The following is a 21376-nucleotide window of genomic DNA, read 5'->3' as shown; positions in this document are numbered from 1 at the left end:
GGAAACATATTCTTTATAAGGTAGTAGAGGGAACAAACAGTAATAGTTTTTAAAGCCCTTAGATTTTTTAAGTGCTATGCATTGGTATTAGATTTAAAAGCAGTATTGCCTCCTATTAATATTGAAGATGACAGTAATAAGAATTATAAATAATATTGATGCTACCGCTAATAATAGTATTCAGTTATTTCATCAAAACCCATACTGTTAATCTAAACTATGCTAAGACATTTTGGGGATAATCACCACTGGGACTGTGCTAGTTACTTTGTGTCTTCCTTACAGCCCAGGCGGGAGAGCTTTACTAAGCCAGTTTAATAGACAGGGACAGTCAGGTTCAGAGAGGTGAACTGTGACTTACTCAAGGTCACTCATTTGCTATGACCAAGATTAGTAGTAGCCAGGTCTTCACTCATTTGCTATGACCAAGATTAGTACCCAGGTCTGTAGTAGCCAGGTCTGTTCTGACACTGTATCCATGATTTTCATCACTACCTACACCATACTGCCTTTACATTAATAAGGAACTAGCAAGGACATCTCTGGAAAGCATTGCTAGACGCTTTTTAAAATGTGATCCAAATTATGGTTTTGATGGGCTTTGACTTTGAACTTCAAATACTGTATTTGCAGATTGTTGGGACTTAATAAAATGTAGAACCTTAGAACTGCAGACAAGCCTGTAAGTTTTGAAGGCATTGTGTTATGTATTCAACCATGGTTGAGTCATATTAAATGATTATTTACTATGTGGATATAAACAGAGAAGGTATGATCTCTATCCCCAGCAATGTTATGTCAGAAGTGAACAGATAAAAGAGTAAGGAGTTGCAGTATAGACTGATACATTTTATAATACAAGTGTGCCCATGAGCCTATGAGAACAGGGAAGAGGACAGTTTACATCGGAGGTGGGGGGGGGGGGACAATCATAGCATCAGAGGCTTCCCAGAGCTGAATTTGGGGATAAGCAGAGTTAGATACCTAGGGGTAGCCACATGCTAAACAAATCAAAGGTTTGTGTGAAAGACAGGGAGCATACATCAGTAGTGGCTCCAGCAAAAAGTATGTTGAGAGGAAGGGGGCACCTGGCTGTCTCAATCAGTAGAACATGTGACTCTTGATCTTAGGGTTGTGAGTTCAAGCCCCACATTGATTGTGTAACCTACTTAATGTTGAGGATAGTGTTCCCAGTGGACTTCTCAGTATAGAAATAGATGGAATAAAATAACGCAGCCCTATAGCCAGCCTTTAATTACATGGGCTGCCGTTTTGTATCTGTTTCTTCCTGGTAGCGCCTTCCGGGAAGGAGGGGAGACATTGCTACTTCTAAAGCAGATGTTCTGCAACAGCCACTGAGTTCATTTGCCCGGGAGGGAAAGAAAGGGTGGGTCACTCAGACATTAACTATAACTCTCCTGGTTCATGAACTGCTTCCTGAGCAGGGTTTTAGCCCTGCTATCAAACACACTCCTGTGGTCCTACTGCTTGCTTCTGGTTAAACAGAGAGAGGGAAAAAAAAAAAAAAAAAAAAAAGAAGAAGAAGCAGGAGGAGGGGGAGGGGGAGGAGCGGAAGAAGGAGAAGGATTTCTTTCTTTCTGAGCAAGAATGAATGCATGGCAGACTTTACTAATTTTTGTAGTAGAACATAGGCCTTGTCACCTGTACGCCCGGTGTCGAACAATGCATAGGGTCTCTCCTCAAATGTTAGTAATTATATTCTAAATACCTGAAAGTATTGACATAATTAGCTTTCTGTGACCTAGCCTTATATAGTCATTATAAATATACCTATTGTAACTATGCTCAAAAAAACTCTTCTTATGATCCTTTGGCAAGTCATCCAGTAGTGCCTGCTACATAATCATGCTAATGAAATTTTTCATTCACTTTCTTCCATCACTGTTAAGATTTATGAGCTCCTCTTACTTTTAAAGTCATTTTTCTTTTACGGATTTGATGAGCATTCATTTCTGTTTTCTTGGATTGGTGTTTTAAGTTTTTACTCACCAGGTATAATTTATGTAATATGATATTATACATACGTGTGTGTGTACAAACACACACACACACACACACACACACACACACACACACACATATAACATAGGAAATTTGCTGTGTTTCCTTAATTCCTAAAGCTCCTAAATTGTATTTTCCCCCCAGTTAGTTAATTACTAATCATTTGTTAAATAATGTTTTCCTGCTGCATTGATTTATGATATTTCCTCTATCATATTTTAAATTCATACATAGAATGGATTACTGTACTATCGGTATCTGTCTTTTTTAATTTCTCTTTTGTCTTATGCACAGCCAGCACATTTTTAAATATCATAGTTTTACAGAATATTTTGAAAGCAACTAGGGCTAAATTTCTTCATTACTCTCCTTTTCAGCTTTCCCATTCCTATCAGAATATGTTCTATTTTTCTTAGAGAGGGCCTTTAGAATAATTTCATTAAGCCCAATAAGATTCTGTTAGAATATTGCTAAATATTGCGGTAGGTGTTTTCTTAAGATTGAAAGTGGGGGACACCTGGGTGGCTCAGTCGGTTAAGCCTCCAACTCTTGATTTCGGCTCAGGTCATGATCTCATGGTTCATGAGTTCTAGCCTCGCATCAGGCTCCACACAGCACAGAACCTGCTTGAGATTCTCTCTCTTTCCCTCTATCTCTGTCCCTTATCTGCTCATGCTGTCTCTCTCAAAATAAAAAAATAAAAAACCTTTAAAGTTTAAAAGTGAATTTTGAGCCCTCCTATATAATTTTGGCCTGTTTAAATGTTTGGGCCTGTTTAAAATAGTTCATTTAAAGCTCTTAGATAGTCTTTGTTCATCTACTCTGTTTTCTTCTCAAATATATTTTTTTTTCTAATTTTTGTTGTTTGAAAATAGTTCCCTTCTCCTAGGACAGATAGGAAAATATTGCAGCTGAAGAGTTTAGCTTTTTCTATTTCATGTATTAGCATTAAACTATTTGTTTTTCATGGTTCAGGACTATCTCTGCTTCATTCTTTCCACATATAACACAACTGAAAGGTCTTTTGCTGTGTTTCAGACTTTTTCAGAGCTTTGGGTTTTTCTTCTCTTAGTCTTCTTGAGGTGGCTCTCGTTAACTGGAGCCACATTCACCTTCACCGGACTCTGTGCCACTCCTTCTGTAACTGCTGCATTTTCTTTCTCAGTAGGAGCTGATCGGAGACTTCCCTGAGCAGTTATGCCAGCTTCTGTAGCCACCCCTCCTTTTTCTTCCTAATTAGGGTAACTTGTTATTGTGCTATCAATTGGCTTGAGAGATCATTCCTTTCAGAGCCATTTTTTAAGGTCCTCTGGCTGTGGACCTATAAAATATTTTCCCAGAACTTTCTGAACTGCCTAATCAACATATCTAAACACATTTTATGGGTTTCTTTCTCTTGGCTGCTATACCCTCTGGGATATTCATAGCCTCCCAAGTTCCCATCATTGCACCTCACTCACATTTTTCTGGTCAGATATAAGTCAAAAATAGAAATTCCCATCTCTCGTTTCTTCAAAGGGAGAAACCAGTACATGACTTGGAGTGGGGTACAGACATGACTTGGAGTGGGGCACCTGGGTGGCTCCAATTCTTGATTTCGGGTCAGGTCGTGACCTCACAGTTTGGTTCATGGGTTTGAGCCCCAGGTCGGGCTCTGTGCTGATAGTGCAGAGTCTGCTTGGGATTCTCTCTCTCCCTCTCTCTGCCCCTCCACCACTCGTGCTCTCCCTCTCCCTCTCAAAATAAATAAATAAACATTAAAAAAAAAAAAAAAAGCCCATGGCTTGGAGGGACTGGGACAAATGAAGAAGCAAAAAGAAATCACCAGCCTCAGGGGACAGATATGAGTGTATGGGTAAGCAGAGGTAGTACAGATATATGCAAGCTTAATTTTGCAAACACTGTCAAATACTTGGGCCACAATAGCATGGAAATGATGTATTGTCATCCTTCAGGTACATGCACATGGAAAGTCGGAGTCACTTTGCTAACTGTCCTAACAGTGCAGCAAAGATGAAATATCAAGAACTCACAGTAATTATAATTATAAAGAAATATGTAGATAATCCTAAAATTGGCTATAATTAAGTCAAATCAGACTACATAAAAATGTTCTCTCTTAACCCCGTTCTCTTTTTTTCTAAATGTAGCACACTTCATCCTTCAAGATTCTGTTCAATGTCCATCCTTGATGAAGCTTTCTCTGAGAGACCCAGTTAGTTCTAGTCACCCTTTCTTTGGTGTTTGCATCTCTGCATTTTCTATTATGATTAGTTATGAGTCTCTCATCCACGTTTGATTTTGAACCCTCAACAACACGTACTTTTCCTTGTCATTTTTGTATTTCAAACATACACTACATTACCTGGTAGGTTGTAGATATACTAATAAAACCAGCATCATTCAATTCTGTGCTTGAAGAATGGACTTCTTGGCCACCATGAGCTATTTTACTAAAGACGTGGGCCATGTAGAAGTTACAGAAGAGTGTTTGGGTCTCAGTATTAAAGAAATCTTTTTTTTTAATTTGACATTCATAAATGCAATAAACCGATATGTGAGGAGTCATCATTGCAATAATGGAAGCTCTCAGGAAACAGAGGATGATGTATGTATATTATGTGTGTGTCTGGATGCAAGATAGGATATGCAAGTAGACATGGTTCCTTATCCATACCTCATACCTTAAAACTGATGAGTAGGTATATTTATGTGGGAATGGTATCCAGAAGCTATTTTCAATATTCTGGAGGTTAAGGAAAAAGGAAATTTATCTACAAATCTTAAGAGCTTTAAGAAACTTCATAATGTTTTGCTCTTGGCCAGACTGTATCAATTGAATGTGGCAACACTGGTTATTGTGTGGATACAAAATTCCAGTTGGCTGTTAGTGATGCATTACCTTTGATTTTTGTAACAATTTAGAAACCAGTTATTGTTACTAACTCCCAATTTGTTTGGAGGCAGAAGGATTTCAAAAAATGAAGTTCATGCAGAAAGCTTTTAAAACGATATTTGATCACAAACTGAATTAATTTCACTCTACGTGTTAATTTCATGGACTCTTTTTCTCCCCAGTATCTTTTACATCTCTGAGATAAGGATGCATGATACTAGGATAATGTGTTATATTTCATTGCAATTTTAAAAAATCTTCTCTAGAGACTCATAAAATAAAGATGCAGTTTATAATCCATAATGTTTTAATGGACAGAGAAATATGATAATTTGATTCAGAGTGGCTTAGAGAATTCATATGGTTCAGGGTGTGAAGACCGAACCAAGATCCTCTGTTACCTAGGACAGCTCCTTAATTTCTCGGAGACTCAGTGTTCTCACTTGTAAAGTGGGGATAATAATAATACCTATGTCATAGATTGCTTGTGAAAAATAGAATGAGATAATACTTGCAGCGTGTTAACCTTTTCTCTTATTGCATCTGTCCCAAATCATTGATGCTGGAAAGAGTTAATGCTTCTCCCAAATTGCCAAAATTACCAATAATAAAAAAAAATACTGGAAATCTTGGAGGAGCTGACATTATTTTATTTTATTATGCAAATAGTTTTGACCTCCAGAGATTATTTATTTTGCCTCATCTTCTGTGCTGCTAACCAAACAGTTTATTCCATTTTGTGCAACAATTCATAATGAACCTTAAGAGAATTACTGATTATTTTAGAGATTTTGGCTCAATTACCTGTTTCAAATGCTCAATGACTAAGGAAAGCATGTCATTTTCTCCTCTCCTGCACACTGGAGCATAACAATAGACTTTGAATAGAGCAAATCAAAGAGACACAAATACCAGTATAAGGGCCCATTGTGCCGAGTTTGTAGCCCTGTCACATGCTTTTAATTTAGGTCGGTTGATTGATTATGACATACTGACAGATAGCACATTGTTCCTCTCTTGGAACCTCTAGACTCTTTAATATTCCTTCCCTTATCTGTCCATTTTGATTCCAAAACTTAAGTGAAATGGAATTACAGCATTCACTTTGTTTTCCTGTACTAAGTGATTATCTCTGAAGTGCAATTTTGTGATTAGGTGAGATGGCATGCATACACTCAGCTAATGCTGATTTCCCCCAGGGTGCAGAACAGGTAAATTCATAATGAATGGATGTTGTGCTTTGATTTCAAATGGATGGAAAACCTCCCCACACTTGGTAGTTTTATTTTAAAAATGTATTTAATTATTCTAAAATTAACAGGAGAATATTAAAATTGAACTTTAGAAAATGGCATTTAAACATAAGTCAAGGGTGCTAACTGCTTATGAATGTTAATACCCTTCAAAAAGTGAAAAAACAAACTTACCTGACATAAATTAGGGGGGTGGGGTGTGAGTGGAGAAGGCGTGTGGTCATTGAAAAACTTCAGTTTAATTATTTATATTTTTTCTGATTAATTCAAAAATATCTAAGTGCACCTTAGTATTAGTATTCTCAAATACTAATGTTTCTTATTTTGAAAACTACAGTAATTATTAACTAATTGATATTATAGTATTGTCATAGATGTTTGGTCCTGAGGGGTGACTTCTGGTGTGTGTGGGAGTGGGGGAGGAGCAAGGAGTTAATGATTGGCACACAGTATTTTTTTTTTTTTGATATTTAGAAAAAAATTTTTTTGTCCAATAGTAAGAGAACTCAGTTTTAAAGAGAATTTTGCATTCCCAAATTAGACACGTTTTGACCAGACCACAAAAGTAGATGATTAGTACCCAAATCGTACTCCTTTACTGATAAGCATTGACCATAATATTGTGAATCTTAAAGTGAGAAACCTAACATGCAATTTCTCAAACTTATTTCAGTTGAAATCCTTTTTATAAAGAATTGTAAGTTCTAGTCAGAACTTCATGTAGGCCGTGTTGGTACATGGTCGTTTGTGGTTCTTTGATCACCTTCTTCTTCCCACACTTAATCTCTTAGCATAGTATCCAGTATATACCAAGAGCACAGTAAATCTTAATTATTGTTGTTATTTTAATTATCTTTCCAACTGAATAAAAGTAATAATTTTAATAAGTTGATGACAGGTGATTTTCAACATTAAAGCACGTTAATTTGGAATAAAGTGTTTTTATTCAAGCCTCAAAGAAAAACCAACCCATTAAAATTTTTCTCTTATTATAATCCAATTGTATGTCATGTGAACCATCAGCAATATTCTTTCTGGTAAAAGTGATTCACTTTCCTGTATGTTGTATTGTCACTTGCCCTAACAGATGCGATACCCTCAAAGTTGTCCTCCTAATTTTGGACAACTACGTAGCAGAGGTGAATGGCCTACATTTTTAGTATGCACTCTCTCCCACCTTGCATACTTGAGTTAGCAAGGTGAAAGCACTTCTAAGTACACTCAGTGAGTGATTTGTTAGCCGATAGCCTGCTCTCCAAGGCCACAATAGGAAAACTGCAACTATTTATTTCCCACATCATGGGGCTATTGGATATAACTCTTTGGGCAGAGGTAAGGAAGATAAGATGTATCACTGGTGTGGTGAAAAGGACATGAATTGGGAACCAGAACGCCTACAGATTGTAGTTTTAGTTCTATTCAGTATCTTAGGTCACATTTTGTAGTTTCTCTGAACCTTAGAAGTTATTTTATACTTATTGTGGGTTTGTTTGTTTTTACTCTTCTTTCTTGCTAGTTTGGTAGACTCTGTAAAGAAGTGTTACTCATCATTAGATCTTCATGCCCAGTTGTACCATTGACAACGTTGAAGGTGCTTAACAAATATGTGTAGAAAAAGTAAGGCAAGAAGACAACCAGAAGGAAGAGAAAGAAAGAATAGAACAATATATTTAAGGCCTAAGTTTCGCCCCAAATTCTCTTTGAATAAAACCTTGTGAAATCAAGCACACATGGTCCTAACATTAATGGAAGTGTAAACTTTTAGGGCTTGGAGAAGTTACTATCAGTCAGACCTTCTCTTTTTATGTATGAGAAACAGGCTCATGATGATTAGGTGAAGTGTCATTTGAGTAATGTCTAAGCTGGATCCAGTTCTTCTCCCTCCCAGGACGGCATTCTGGACTGTACTGGATAGGCTCATCGTTAGGCTATGTATGCAAATAAGTCTCAAAAGATATACCCCCTACCCATTAGAATATGGGAAAAGTGAGTGGTCTTTTACTTTCAATTCTCTGTATCATTCTATTTCTTGATACGAACAACAACAAAAAGCATGAACTACTTTTGTAACACAATAAGAAATATTATTTGGAAAAATATAATTAAAAAATAATCAATTTCAATACTCTGCAGGAATGTTATATAGACTCAGTAACAATATGCGAAAACAAAACGTACCCTGCATCATGAGTATGATTTGGTAACGTGTATTTCTTAAAGAGTGGACTGGAATTCACCAGTGTATGTATTAAATCTCTCTGACATATTGGTGAAGAGGTCACTTTGTTATAAATGCTTGGTTATCTTGCCTTAAGAGGTCAAACAACTCTATCTCCCCAAGAAGAGGCTGCTCAGATTTCTTACCTGTCTCCCAGAGGGACACTCCCCCTTCTGATATACCTTTTCATGGTCATAGTCAAGTATACCATCTTCTGATCTGTCTAAATTCAATCCATCAAGTTTTCTTTTTTTCTATTAATATTTCTTACTGCCTTTTTGGAGAAGAAAAAGCAAAACATTTTTAAGTAAGAGCAGGTGTTTGTAAATCTTATTGAACTGTCCTTTCATTCATGCTTTCTTCCACATTTTGCCTATCATCAAAGTGTCCTGAAACTTTGACTAGCGGGAAGAAGAGCGAGGGGGTTGCCACCAGCTGTAAAGCTGTGGGTGAGAACAATGGAGTCCCACCACTAAAGCCAAGCAATGTTGCATCTTATCTTTCCTGACCTTGCCCGGAGAGTTCGATCCATATTTACATATTTAATTATCCTGAGGGCTTCTGGGTGGCTCAGTCCCTTAAACATCAGGCTCTTGGTTTTGACTCAGGTCATGATCTCACAGTTCCTGAGTTCCAGCCCTGCATGGGGCTCTGTGCTGACAGCTCAGAGCTGGGAGCCTGGAGCCTGCCTCAGATTCTGTCTCCCTCTCTCTCTTTATGCTCCTCCCCCACTTGCACTCTGTCTCTCTCTGTCTTTCTCTCTCTCAAAACTAAATAAACATTAAAAAAATAATTATCCTGTATGCTAATTATCTGTAGGTCAGAGTATCTATTTGACTTATTTTCCAATGTTACTATTTTTACAGCTTCTGCCACCTTTGAAGACTTTCAAATTCGTCCCCACACTCTTTTTGTTCACTCGTATAGAGCTCCGGCTTTCTGTGATCACTGTGGAGAAATGCTGTGGGGTTTGGTGCGTCAAGGCCTTAAATGCGAAGGTAAGGTCTTTTCCTTCCCAACCAAGTCGATCCCATGCTGGAACACGTAAGTTACCTGCTTATGTTGTGCCCTCTACAATAATGTCTTCTTAACTTTATGTCTTCCACCAATTTTGGGGATGCATGGATTCTGCTCTGTTCATTTCTTTACATTTCCTGTTTTGAGCTTATTTGCTCTGATCTGGGAAACCTGATTCTCATATCATTTTCCCTGTACTACGTGGATGTGTTTCTTTTGTGTTGGTTATTTTGGCAACAAACTGAAAATAATAATTGCTTCTTAAGTTGGAATTTTTTCAATATTTTTAAAAAATTCTTTTTAATATTTATTATTATTTTTTTTTTTTTGAGAGACAGAGAGAGAGAGCAAGAATGGGGAAGGGGCAGAGAGAGAGGGAGACACAGAATCCAAAGCAGACTCTAGGCTCTGAGCTGTCAGCACAGAGCCCAATGCGGGGATCGAACTCCGAAACCATGAGATCATGACCTGAGCCGAAGTCAGATGTGTAACCGACTGAGACGCCCAGGCACCCCATGTTGGAATTTTGATTCGTAGGCATTCGCTAAATGTTTGTTGAAATTAGCAGAAATTTAGGAGGTTAATTAAACCATGCAAGGTCAATCAGCTGTAGAGTGGTGGCCTGGAACTTGTACCCATGTTCCTAACAATAGCATAGTTTGCCATAAAATGAACTTTACCATGAAAAGAACTCTTTAAACTCAAGTGGCTAGAACACCATTATAAATCTTAAAAATACTCCAATCATACAGTGTTCTCTCTGAGTTGTAGGAGGTAGAGCTGTTTGAACTTTGGCCAATATAACCAAGCATTTATGATGCAACCTAGAAATAAGCTAACCACAGTTTTTGAATTTCTGTCTGTGAGAAGACAAGTTAGGTGACAGTGACTTAGAAGAAACTGCCTGAAGTGTGGCTTTATGGAAATTTTCTGGCCTCCTGTGTGACACACAGGGAACTATACATAGTGGAAACATCAAACAAAAAATGGTGCTTTCCTAATTATCTAAAATGTGGAAACCAGCATGTAAAGAAATGTAACATGTTTCTTAACAATTCTACAAGGTAGTTATTATCCGTATTTTATTGATAGCCAAACTGAGCAAGGTCATGTAAACAAAAAAATTATAGAGCCAGGATTCACATCAAGTTCAAAAGTTGTGATGCACTGTGATTAACTTTCCCTTATGTGTCCACTCACATTAACTTGTGGCAGCTAAAAAAGCCTCAGGCGATCTCTTTGTTTTTTTTTGTTTTTTGTTTTTTCTTTTTTTGTTTGGTTGGTTTTGGGTTTTTTTGTTTCTGTTTTTGTTTTTGTTTTTGCTAGATCCCTTAAAGTCCAAGTCCATTATATCCAAGAATATTTAAACAAAAATGATAACCAGAGTAGTTGCTGAGCTCGTCCAAAAGACTCAGAATTCAAAACCCACCTTATTTACAATTTCTGAAAAGAAAACAGAAAAAGCTCAAAAGAAAATTTGAATTTCTAAATAGCCTCAAGAAAAACGAAAACAATACTATTTTTAAAAATGCATAACTTGATACTAGAAGAGCTTTTAATTTATGGTTGAACAAAAATCATTTTTACTTTCTCTTTCCAGGATGCGGACTGAATTACCATAAGAGATGTGCATTTAAAATCCCCAACAATTGCAGTGGCGTGAGGAGGAGAAGGCTCTCGAACGTTTCTCTCACTGGGCTCAGCACCATCCGCACAGCATCTGCTGAGCTCTCCACCAGTGCCCCTGACGAGCCCCTCCTGGTACAGCTTCCTGTTTTTCCATTTATCCATTTGCATGAGAGATCTGTGGGACAATGAGATGACAGTGTCAATCCAAGACAGCACCCCGGGAGGGAGGACACAGCCAGGGTGTTATTGACTGTGTTTCTTCAGGGTTTGTACTGTAGACTGGTCAGTGCTTCATCAAATATCCAACAACTTTGAGTTTGCTTTCATTTATGAGCTCAGTGCAGTTAGAAAATATGTAAGGTTTCATCGTGGTCATAGGGCCAGACCAGCACAAACTAACATGTGAATGTTGCAAAACACACTTTGTCAAAATTGGGAAACCAAAGATGAAAGATGTTCTTCTCTGAAGATTTATTAGAGTGCTTTGTGACATAGCTGCATATTTATTCTGGGAGAAAAGTTTAAATTTGTTCTTATGAAAATAATGAAAGTCTTTAATTTGTTGGCAATACTGGCATACATTCCAGGGTATTGTCAGGGTGACACAGATTGACAAATGCTATGAGAACAATAGCCCTCAAATGCTTTAAGCATTTCCATTAGCTCTAAACACTTTTGTGGATAGGACTTAAATATTTTTTAAGAAATTTAAATTCGAATTTTCCAAACATTCACAACCAAGTAAAAATTGTGGTAATTATGTGAATTATTTAAAATAGGAAAATAGGCGAACAATGTGAGGCCTTAAATTTCCTGTATTTACTCCCTCCCCTAAAGACTTTTTAGTAATCTAGCTATTGTAAAAATCAATTGAAAAAAATTAAAAATTATTAAAACAGTAAGGTTAAATTCATCCCTCTTGATGTGGAGAAGGGCAATAAATTTTGAAGACATCTCTCAAAAGTTGTATTAGTCCCTTGTTTGGAAAATATTTTGTTGTGATCCTTATCACTTCAATTTTGTTACAGCATGAACAAGACATATAATTCAAATGCATGCTCATTTTGGTAAATAGGAAAATGTCATACTATTTTCCCATGACTGACTTAAAATTGAGAGTTTGTTGTGTTTTCAGTCTTTCATGAAGTGAGTCTGTTGGAGGAAGGCAAGTACTTAATCCTGCTGTTAACTAGAAGAATATATTATGTTTGGTAACTATTCAGAATGTATGTGTATCATTTTATATTATTACATAATGTTGCATTAATTGGAACTAGTGATATTTTCATTGAAAGATGCTTAAATTAGGGCGCCTGGTTTGGCTCAGTCGGTTAAGTGTCTGACTTTGGCTGAGCTCACGATTTCACACTTTGTGGGTTCAAGCCCCATGTCGGGCTCTCTGCTGTCAGTTCAGAGCCTGCTTCAGATCGTCTGTCCCCCTCTCTCTTTGCCCCTTCCTTACTCACACTTTCTCTCTCACCCTCAAAAATAAACAGACATTAAAAAAAAGGTGCTTAAATCAAAAGCTATTTACTTTTTCAAATTAACTCTCATGTCAGCTTCCCAATTCTAAACTTCCTTGATTTAGTTTGAATTTTTGTAAGTAGTGACTTTTCAAGTGCTAGCAGTTACTCTTGCTTTTAAGATAGTCACTGAGACTCATACTATTTATAGAACACTTACAAGTAAGTTTAAGAAACAAAATTGTAAATTAATTATATATTGTTTTCAAATTCTTTAAAAATTATTTAACATCCCACAACAAATCTAAAGCTTTAAAGCCTTTCATTATTACAATAAATTAGATGATTAATGCTAAAGATTCTTCTTTTAGATCTTTCTCAACTTTTTATAATATGTACATATACACACAAATACATGTATATACATATATACACAGACATGCATATATATACTTCAAAACATCACATATATAATTTACATGTTATAAGTATAAATTAAATTACATATTTAAATTATTTACATGCATATATTTATAAATATATACCATTTATACGTAAATATAATTTAGGTTACCTATCTATAGACTATAATACAAGTTTTTAAATCAAATTATTTAATTGCTTTATTTAGCCAAATTAAATTATTTCATCATTTGAATTAGTTGATCACAAGTTATGTTTTACATGAAACGTTGGAACTTACTACTGCTTTCTTGCTGAATGGAAATTTTTATAGTAGAATGCTTAAAATGTTTTTTTTTAATATATATTTTTAAAAATCAAATTTCAACGATGTCTGTCAAGAATGCTGGTATAATTGTGATCAAATCAGATATTTGTGAGGTGAGAAAATATTGGAGCCATAAAATACTTTGAAAAATGTTGTTATCCTAAACTTTCATAAACTTGTGTAAAATGCCCAACGGGTAGCCATTAAATAAGAAATGCCCGTGGAAATAATGTCTGTGATACTATTTGACATACTGGCTCTGAAAGTCATGTTTTACATGTGTCAAAGCTTTTTGTGCCTTCATAGGATACCTCTTTATCTTTTGTTTTATCCAATACCTGAGAAAGGAAGAAATACTGGCCTGCTTTGAGGAAGGCACGTATTTTCCAGTTGCCTTGGGTCATGGTCATGCCTTGGCTACTTACTTTATGTAGGAACAAAGCCACCCCGCTGTACCCAGGCATGTTGGATTACAGTGACTATGTCCCTCTTTATCCCTGGGCAAGGCAGAAAAGGTCAGTAATTACAGTTTAAAATTTAGAGTGAATGCCTAATCAAAAGAAATATTATGTCAATAGTAGTAAAACCTTTTAGTTCTGTATACCATAAGGGATATTTTTCCATTTCCAAAAAAGATGATGACCAAGATAAAGATGACATTGCTTATTAATCTCATTATATCACCCATATTGCAAGTCTGCCATGACAAGTGTATAGATTTTCTCTCAAATGTAGGAAAATGTTTCTCCTATCCATACTTGATGACTTAATAAAATCACTATTTCACATACAGATTAAGACACTGATAATTCTATTAATTTATTCATTTTTGGCACCTAAATTGAATCTCAGATTTCCGTAATGCCACTAAGATAGAAAATGAGCATAACAATATAAATCATATGATAGGCTTTATCTATCATCAATTTTGGCAGTAAACGGTATTCATTATACCAACCATAAAGCAGTCCATCTTTTAAGAAGACCCAAAATGAAGTCAATTTATGGTATAACAGCTCAGCAGGGGTGTATACCTCTCTGCACACCATCACCAGCATTAGAAGGAAATGAGAAAAACTAAGTACGTCCTTGAGTAGGATACATTAATATGTTGTATTGTATTATTGTATTATATATATTACGTATTATATGTATTATATATATTATATATGTATTATGTATGATATTTATTATATATATTATATATTATGTATATATAAGTATATATATGTATCATATATATTATTATATTATATATATAGTATATATTATATACTATAAGTATACTTATTAAGACTATATTAATTTTATAGTCTTAAGAAAATTGCAAAAGAGAAGTCAGGATTAAATAATCCTATAATTTCTCTATGCTTTATTCATCTTTTTATTTTTATTTACAAATGTTCTTGTAGTATTTGGGAAAAATCAAAATCCATTGAAACCGTGTTATACAAGACCTAATCTTAGGCAAAAAGCGAAATAATCTCTTTCAGAACTTCTGCTCCTAGCTATGAAGAAGCTTGTATCTGATCAACTGTTCTACAAGGGACAATTATACAAGCTGAATAAAATAGAAGAGAACAGAACAAAATATTTGGAGGTGCCCAAAAGCAACCAAAGCAATTAGGATTTAAGGGACCAATGTCTTAGAAGGAAATCGCAGAGAGATCAGTGCACAGGATGGCCCCCACAACAAAGTGGCACCAAATGTCAGTCATGCTGGCGTTGAGAACTCCTGAGGTAGAACCGAGCTGGAAAATTTCCAAACATATTATAAAGCGACTGTTAAGACAGTGTAGATTATACAAGGTCTGAGTATCAAAAAATAATATGGTGGGGCGCCTGGGTGGCGCAGTCGGTTGGGCGTCCGACTTCAGCCAGGTCACGATCTCGCAGTCCGTGAGTTCGAGCCCCGCGTCAGGCTCTGGGCTGATGGCTCAGAGCCTGGAGCCTGTTTCCGATTCTGTGTCTCCCTCTCTCTCTGCCCCTCCCCCGTTCATGCTCTGTCTCTCTCTGTCCCAAAAATAAATAAATGTTAAAAAAAAAAAAAAATAATAATATGGTGTTATGCAACAACAGAACAATAAACCAATCAAACAAAACAAAGAGAGTTGAGAAACTACGTATATAGACAAAGCCAACTGATTTCTGACAAGAATATCACTGCTATGAAAAAAGGCTGATCTTTTCAACAAATATTTCTAGGACAAATTGGATATCTGTATGGAAAACATGAATCTTGATCCTACCTAATACCACATACAAAATCAATTCATGGTGCTAACAATTCTAGGAGCTAACAGAGAAGGGTATCTACAAGAACTTGGAGTTGGGAAAGCCTTTTTAAACAGGACTCACATCACTGATGTCAAAGGGAAAAAGTGATAAATTAGACATCTTTAAAATTCAGAAATTGTTTGCAGCAAAAAATACCATTGAATGGAAAGCAAGTCACTGAATGGAAGAAGATATTTTCAACATATGTATATTATAAAAGATGCATATATATAAATATATAAGGAATATATAAAGAACATCTATAAAAATTTAGAAGACAGACAACCCCATTTAAGGTATAGGCAAAAATATTTGTTTTAACAGCACTTTATAAAAGAACATAATCAATAAACATAAAAATGTCCTTTGCATCATTAGTTATCAAGGAGTCTAAAGTTAATCTACAGTGAAATATCTCTATACCAGAATGTCTAACATTAAAAATAAAACTGATGATAACAAGTATCGATGAAGATATTAAGCAACTGGAACTCTCATACACTACTACTGTGAATATAAATTGGTTCAACAACTTTGGAAAAATGGTTGGCATTTATCTGCTAAATCTGAACATATGAGTAACATGTGAATCCACAGTTCTACTCCTTGGTTTATATTCAGCAGAAATGTGTATAGGCATATAAAGATATGTACAACCATTTTTTTTATTTCTTGCTTTTTCATTTTTTTAGACCTCATTTTTTCGAGCAGTTTTAGGCTCTCAGCAAAATTGAAAAGAAGGTACAAAGATTTCCCATGTACCACCTGCCCCAACCCGTGCATTGTTTAACCCCTGCCTCCCGCCCCTGTTATCAGCATTACTTGCCAGAGCAGTAGTTCTGTTAATACTGATGAGTCTACACTGACACATCATAATCACCTAAAGTCCCATTTTAGGGTTCAGCCTTGTACATTCTGTGGATTTGGGCAGATGTATAATGATGTATTCACCATTATGGTATCATACAAAGTGTTTTCACTGCCCTAAAAATCCTCTGTGCTCCAGCTGTTTTCCCTCTTCCCTTTCACCCAGTCCTGCTAACCAGTGATCTTTTTACTTTCTCCATAGCTTTGCCTTTTCCAGAATGTCTTCTAGTTGGAATCATACAGTATGTACCCTTTCCAGATTGGGTTCTTTTACTTAGTAATATGCATTTAAGTTTCCTCCATATCTTTTCATGGCCTGACAACTCTTTCCTCTTAGCATGGAATAATATCCATTGTCTAGGTGTCCACAGTTTATTTATCTGCAGGACATCTTGGCTGCCTCCAATTTTGAGCACTTATGAATAGGCTACTATAAACATCCATGTACAGGTTTTTATGTAGACAAAAGCTTTTTTTTTTAACTCTTCTGAGTATCATAAAGTTTGATTGCTAGATTTAAGGTAAGAGTATGTTAGGTTTTTTAAGAAACCATCAAACTGTCTTCAAAGTGGCTGTACTATTTTGCATTCCCACCAGCAAAGGATGAGAGTCCCTATTGCTCCTTGTCCTTATTAGCATTTGGTGTTACTAGTGTTCTGGATTTTGGCCATTCTGATAGGTATATGGTGGTATTTCATTGTTTTAATTTGCATTTTCCTGATGACATATGATGTAGAGCTTCTTTCATATGCTTATTTGCTGTCTGCTTATATCTTCTTTTGTTGTTGCTTAAAGATTTTTGTTTTTAAGTAATATCCATACCCATTGTGGGCCTCCAATTCAAAATCCCAAGATCAGGAGTCTCATGCTCTACTGACTGAGCCACCCAGGCACTGTCTTCTTTAGTGAGGTGTCTTTTAAGGTTTTTGGCCCATTTTTAAAATTAAGTTGTTTTCTTATTGTTGAGTTTTAAGAGTTCTTTGTATATTTTAGATAATAATCCTTTATTAGATCTATCTTTTGCAAATATTTTACAAATATTTCCTCCCGGTCTGTGGCTTGTCTTCTAATTCTCTTAGCAATGTGTTTTGCAGAACAGAAGTCTTTTTTTTAATTTTAATGAAGTTCAGTTTATCAGATGTTTCTTTCATGAATTGTGCCTTTGATTTTATTTCTAAAAAGCTATCACCATATCCAAAGCCATGTAGGTTTTTATCCTATGTTATCTTCTAGGAATGTCATAGTATTGTACTTTACATTAAGGTCTGTGGTCCATTTAGAGTTAATTTTTACTAAAGTATGTAAGGTATGCATCTACATTAATTTTTTGCATGTTAATGTTTAGTTCTAGTGCCGTTTGTTGAGGGATCTTTGTACATTGTATTGCCTTTGTTTTTTTGTCAGAGATCAGTTGACTATATTTATGAAGGTCTGTTTTGGGGCACACTAATCTGATACATTGATCTATTTGTCTCTTCTTTCTTTTTTTTAAGATTTTATTTTTATTTTTATTATTTTATTTATTTTTTTAAATTTACATCCAAATTAGCATATAGTGCAATAATGATTTCAGGAGTGGAATCCAGTGATTTATCCCCTGTAGTAACACCCAGTGCTCACGCCAACAAGTGTCCTTAATGCCCCTTACCCATTTAGCCCACCCCCCCAAAAAACCCCTCCAGCAACCCTCTGCTTGTTCTCTGTATTTAATAGTCTCTTATGGTTTGTCCCCCTCCCTGTTTTTATATTATTCCTTCCCTTATGTTCTCTGTTTTGTATCTTAAATTCCACATATGAGTGAAGTCATATGATATTTGTCTCTTCTTCACCAGTAACACACTGTTTTGATTATTGTAGCTTTATAGTAAGTCTTGAAGTCAGGTAGCATCAGTCCTCCAATTCTGTTCTTTTCCTTCAATATTATGTTGGCTATTCTGGTTTTTTTTTCCTTTCCTCCTAAATTTTAGAATCAGTTTATTGACATCCATAAAATAAGTTGCTAGGATTTTGATTGGGATTGCATTAAATCTATAGATCAAGTTGAGAAGAACTGACAGCTTGACAATATTAAATTTTCCTGTCCATGAACATGGAATGTTTCTCCATTATTTAGTTCTTATTTTACTTCTTTCATCAAATTTTTATAGTTTTCCTCAAGCAGATCTTATACATAACTGGTTAGATTTATACCCAAGTATTTTATTTTGAGGGGGTGCCAATGTGAATGATATTGTTGGAAGCATGTTTGTAACTTTATTCATAATAGCTAAAAGCTAGAAACAAAAAAAATCATGAGTTATAAAGTTATTAGGTTTCTTCATCACAGGTCATGTGAGAAATAAAATATTATATCAGAATAATTAATAGTTAATTTTTCTGAAATTCCTATCAGTTAATGAAAATGGGGTACAGGAATTACATTATTTAATAATGGGAAACAAATTCTTTGGGTGCTAAATGAAAAGTAGTATGCCACATTATCCTAATATGCATATTATTTGCATAGTTAACATTGTTTTCTACAGTAGTTTTCATTACAGATGAAAAACTGTAATTCTTGTGATCTTCCTTCAAGGGAAACAAAAATAAAAACAAAACTATAGTATAATATTACAATCAACTACTAAAGTAATAGGTGGCTCTGTCTTTTATCTTTATCACCAGACATTTCTGGTGATTCTAACTTGCTAGCAAGGGGGAAAGAACTGTGTGTTCCCAAAATATTTTCTTCAAAGTAATGGCCCTATCAAATATTCTGCAAAAAAAACATTTCCTGATCAAATGATCACTGGAAAGTGCTTCGTGGTCTATCTACATATTGGACGTGGTAATATTTAGTAAGCATAATTATGGGCCTCAGAGTCTTGGGATAATGAAAACAGTGTTCCTATACTGACTCAAATATGGAACCCCTTTTTCTCGTAAAACCTGGGGATATCCTGCGGGGGGGAATACATTTTGAGAAATGGTAACTTAGAGGAATAAGTGAATGTATATTGCATAGATCATCTTCAAATATGAGCTGAGTAGCACTCAGCTAAAACTCAATTCTGATGAGAGCCCAGAGTAAAGGTATTCAGGGCTTTCAAATTGGAGGAAAATCATCAGCTTTATATATCGAATACATTTATGATAAGGATAATACCTTATTTTGGAAACTTGAGAAAGAGAAAGCTTTGCCACCTCTTATGACAATGTTCCATAAAAGCACACACAAGCAGGGTTATATTTCCTTGTAGGGGCCTAGGGCAGGCTGCCCCACAATGGGCCACTTTGATGCAAAGATTTTTTTTAGTTAAAAGCAATCAAAACCCAGGAGATGCAGGAAAAGCTCTGTGCCTCCCCTAAGAGTGCCTGAATTTACATTGGAAAGGAGAGCTTTAATGGGAAGCAACTATTAATAGAAACTCCCCCTTACCTAAGGAACTTATCTACAAGATGGGGCAACCTTGTTTTTCTAAACATCTCCTTTCACCTTCTTGCTAATGACCTCCTTCCCCTCCATATCCTCAGACCCTACTCCTCTCCTTAGCTCATTTAACCTTCGTGTTGCCTCATTGTCTTTGGAATTTCATATCTATGCTGATTCCCTGTGCTACACCTATTAAATTTGATTTTCTTGTGTTAATCTGTCTCATGTCAATTTGCTTCTGAGTCTAGATAGAGGGATCATAGGGCAAAGGAAGGTCTTCCTACCCGACATCCTCAAAAGTCATGTTTGGATATGTTCACATGAGCAGTTGTTTACCCTGAATTCTGCACATGCTTCATGTCAATCCAGAAATGTAGCAAGTATCAATGGGTAACAATTAATCTTGGCAGAACCTCTAAATGTACACCACTTCTCAATGTCTCTGATTGCAGATTGTACATTGCAGAATAGGATGGGGGTTCCGAGAACAACAGCCATGCATTGTTGTTAAGAAAAAGAGTCAGGTAGGGGCGCCTGGGTGGCTCAGTCGGTTAAGCGGCCGACTTCGGCTCAGGTCATGATCTCGCGGTCTGTGAGTTCGAGCCCCGCGTCGGGCTCTGTGCTGACAGCTCAGAGCCTGGAGCCTGTTTCAGATTCTGTGTCTCCCTCTCTCTGACCCTCCCCCGATCATGCTCTGTCTCTCTCTGTCTCAAAAATAAATAAACGTTAAAAAAAAATTAAAAACAACAAAACAAAAAGAGTCAGGTATATTTTAGCTTTGATTTGGGATAGAAAGAATATGATATTCAGTATAAATATAGATATGTATTGTCCACTTAACCAAGATGTTTCTTACATTTTTCATTGATACTCTTTTTAAAAAAATTTTTCAGAATAATCTTTCTACTTTGATTTATACTTCAGCCTCGAGCGAAATCAGACATAAAACAATAATATGCAACAAAGACTATAAAATGAGCAAAGAATGAACTGTAGGCATATTTCTCTCACTAAAACTCTAACCCACTGTTGGACTTTCCAGGTTTGTAAACTACTAATACTGATTATTCATCAGCTTATTCTTGCCTGCAGGCAGATAACAACTACGTAACATTTGATTACTTTGATGACCTTTTTCATTCTTTTGCCATTGAGAGGATGAATTATTGTGAAGAAAATCTAATCTTTCACGTAAAGGTCAAAAATGCTTCATTCTGACTATAATTTATTTTCAACAAGGTGAAAGAGCTGTCTTTCATCATTGACACCGTAACAAGTAGATTTTTTTTAACCTCTATCAACTCTTAACTATAAACTGTGTTTTTGCCGTCTTGACTTAGTGTCTATAGTTCCGTTTAAATGTTAAAACTTATTTCTAACTCAGGTGTGTTTGTGGCCATAAAGACTGATGAGTGTAACATTTTGCTTGAAAATGCACCTGTATAAAACATTATTGATAACATGCATCGCTTTCTTCAAATAACATCATTTTCTTGTCTTTCTTCCCCTTTTTCTGCACCTTTGCCTGCTTTTTGCCCTTACAACTTCATGTTTCAGTCTCCTGTGAGTCCTGGCTTTGAGGTAGGTACTAA

At 35.8% G+C, this 21376-nt stretch overlaps 1 protein-coding gene across 3 annotated transcripts in view; it reads left to right on the top strand.

Annotated features, from left to right (window-relative positions):
• The window catches only part of PRKD1 (protein kinase D1), a 334328-nt gene that overhangs the window by 245769 nt on the left and 67183 nt on the right, over positions 1–21376 (top strand). For 2 of the 3 annotated variants that reach the window (XM_019428045.2, XM_053889317.1), the window contains exons 3-5: positions 9256–9387; positions 11007–11167; positions 21342–21365. In XM_019428045.2, the coding sequence (XP_019283590.1) occupies positions 9256–9387; positions 11007–11167; positions 21342–21365 (317 nt within the window). The remainder of the gene's footprint in view (positions 1–9255; positions 9388–11006; positions 11168–21341; positions 21366–21376) is intronic. The other variant, XM_019428046.2, reaches the window with a different exon arrangement.

The sequence above is a fragment of the Panthera pardus genome, unplaced genomic scaffold, assembly GCF_024362965.1.
Source record: "Panthera pardus isolate Hobbes unplaced genomic scaffold, ASM2436296v1 HiC_scaffold_24, whole genome shotgun sequence".
Classification (NCBI taxonomy): Eukaryota; Metazoa; Chordata; class Mammalia; order Carnivora; family Felidae; genus Panthera; species Panthera pardus.
The sequence above is the reverse complement of the archived record's forward strand: the minus strand, read 5'-3'. Positions and strand labels throughout refer to the sequence as shown.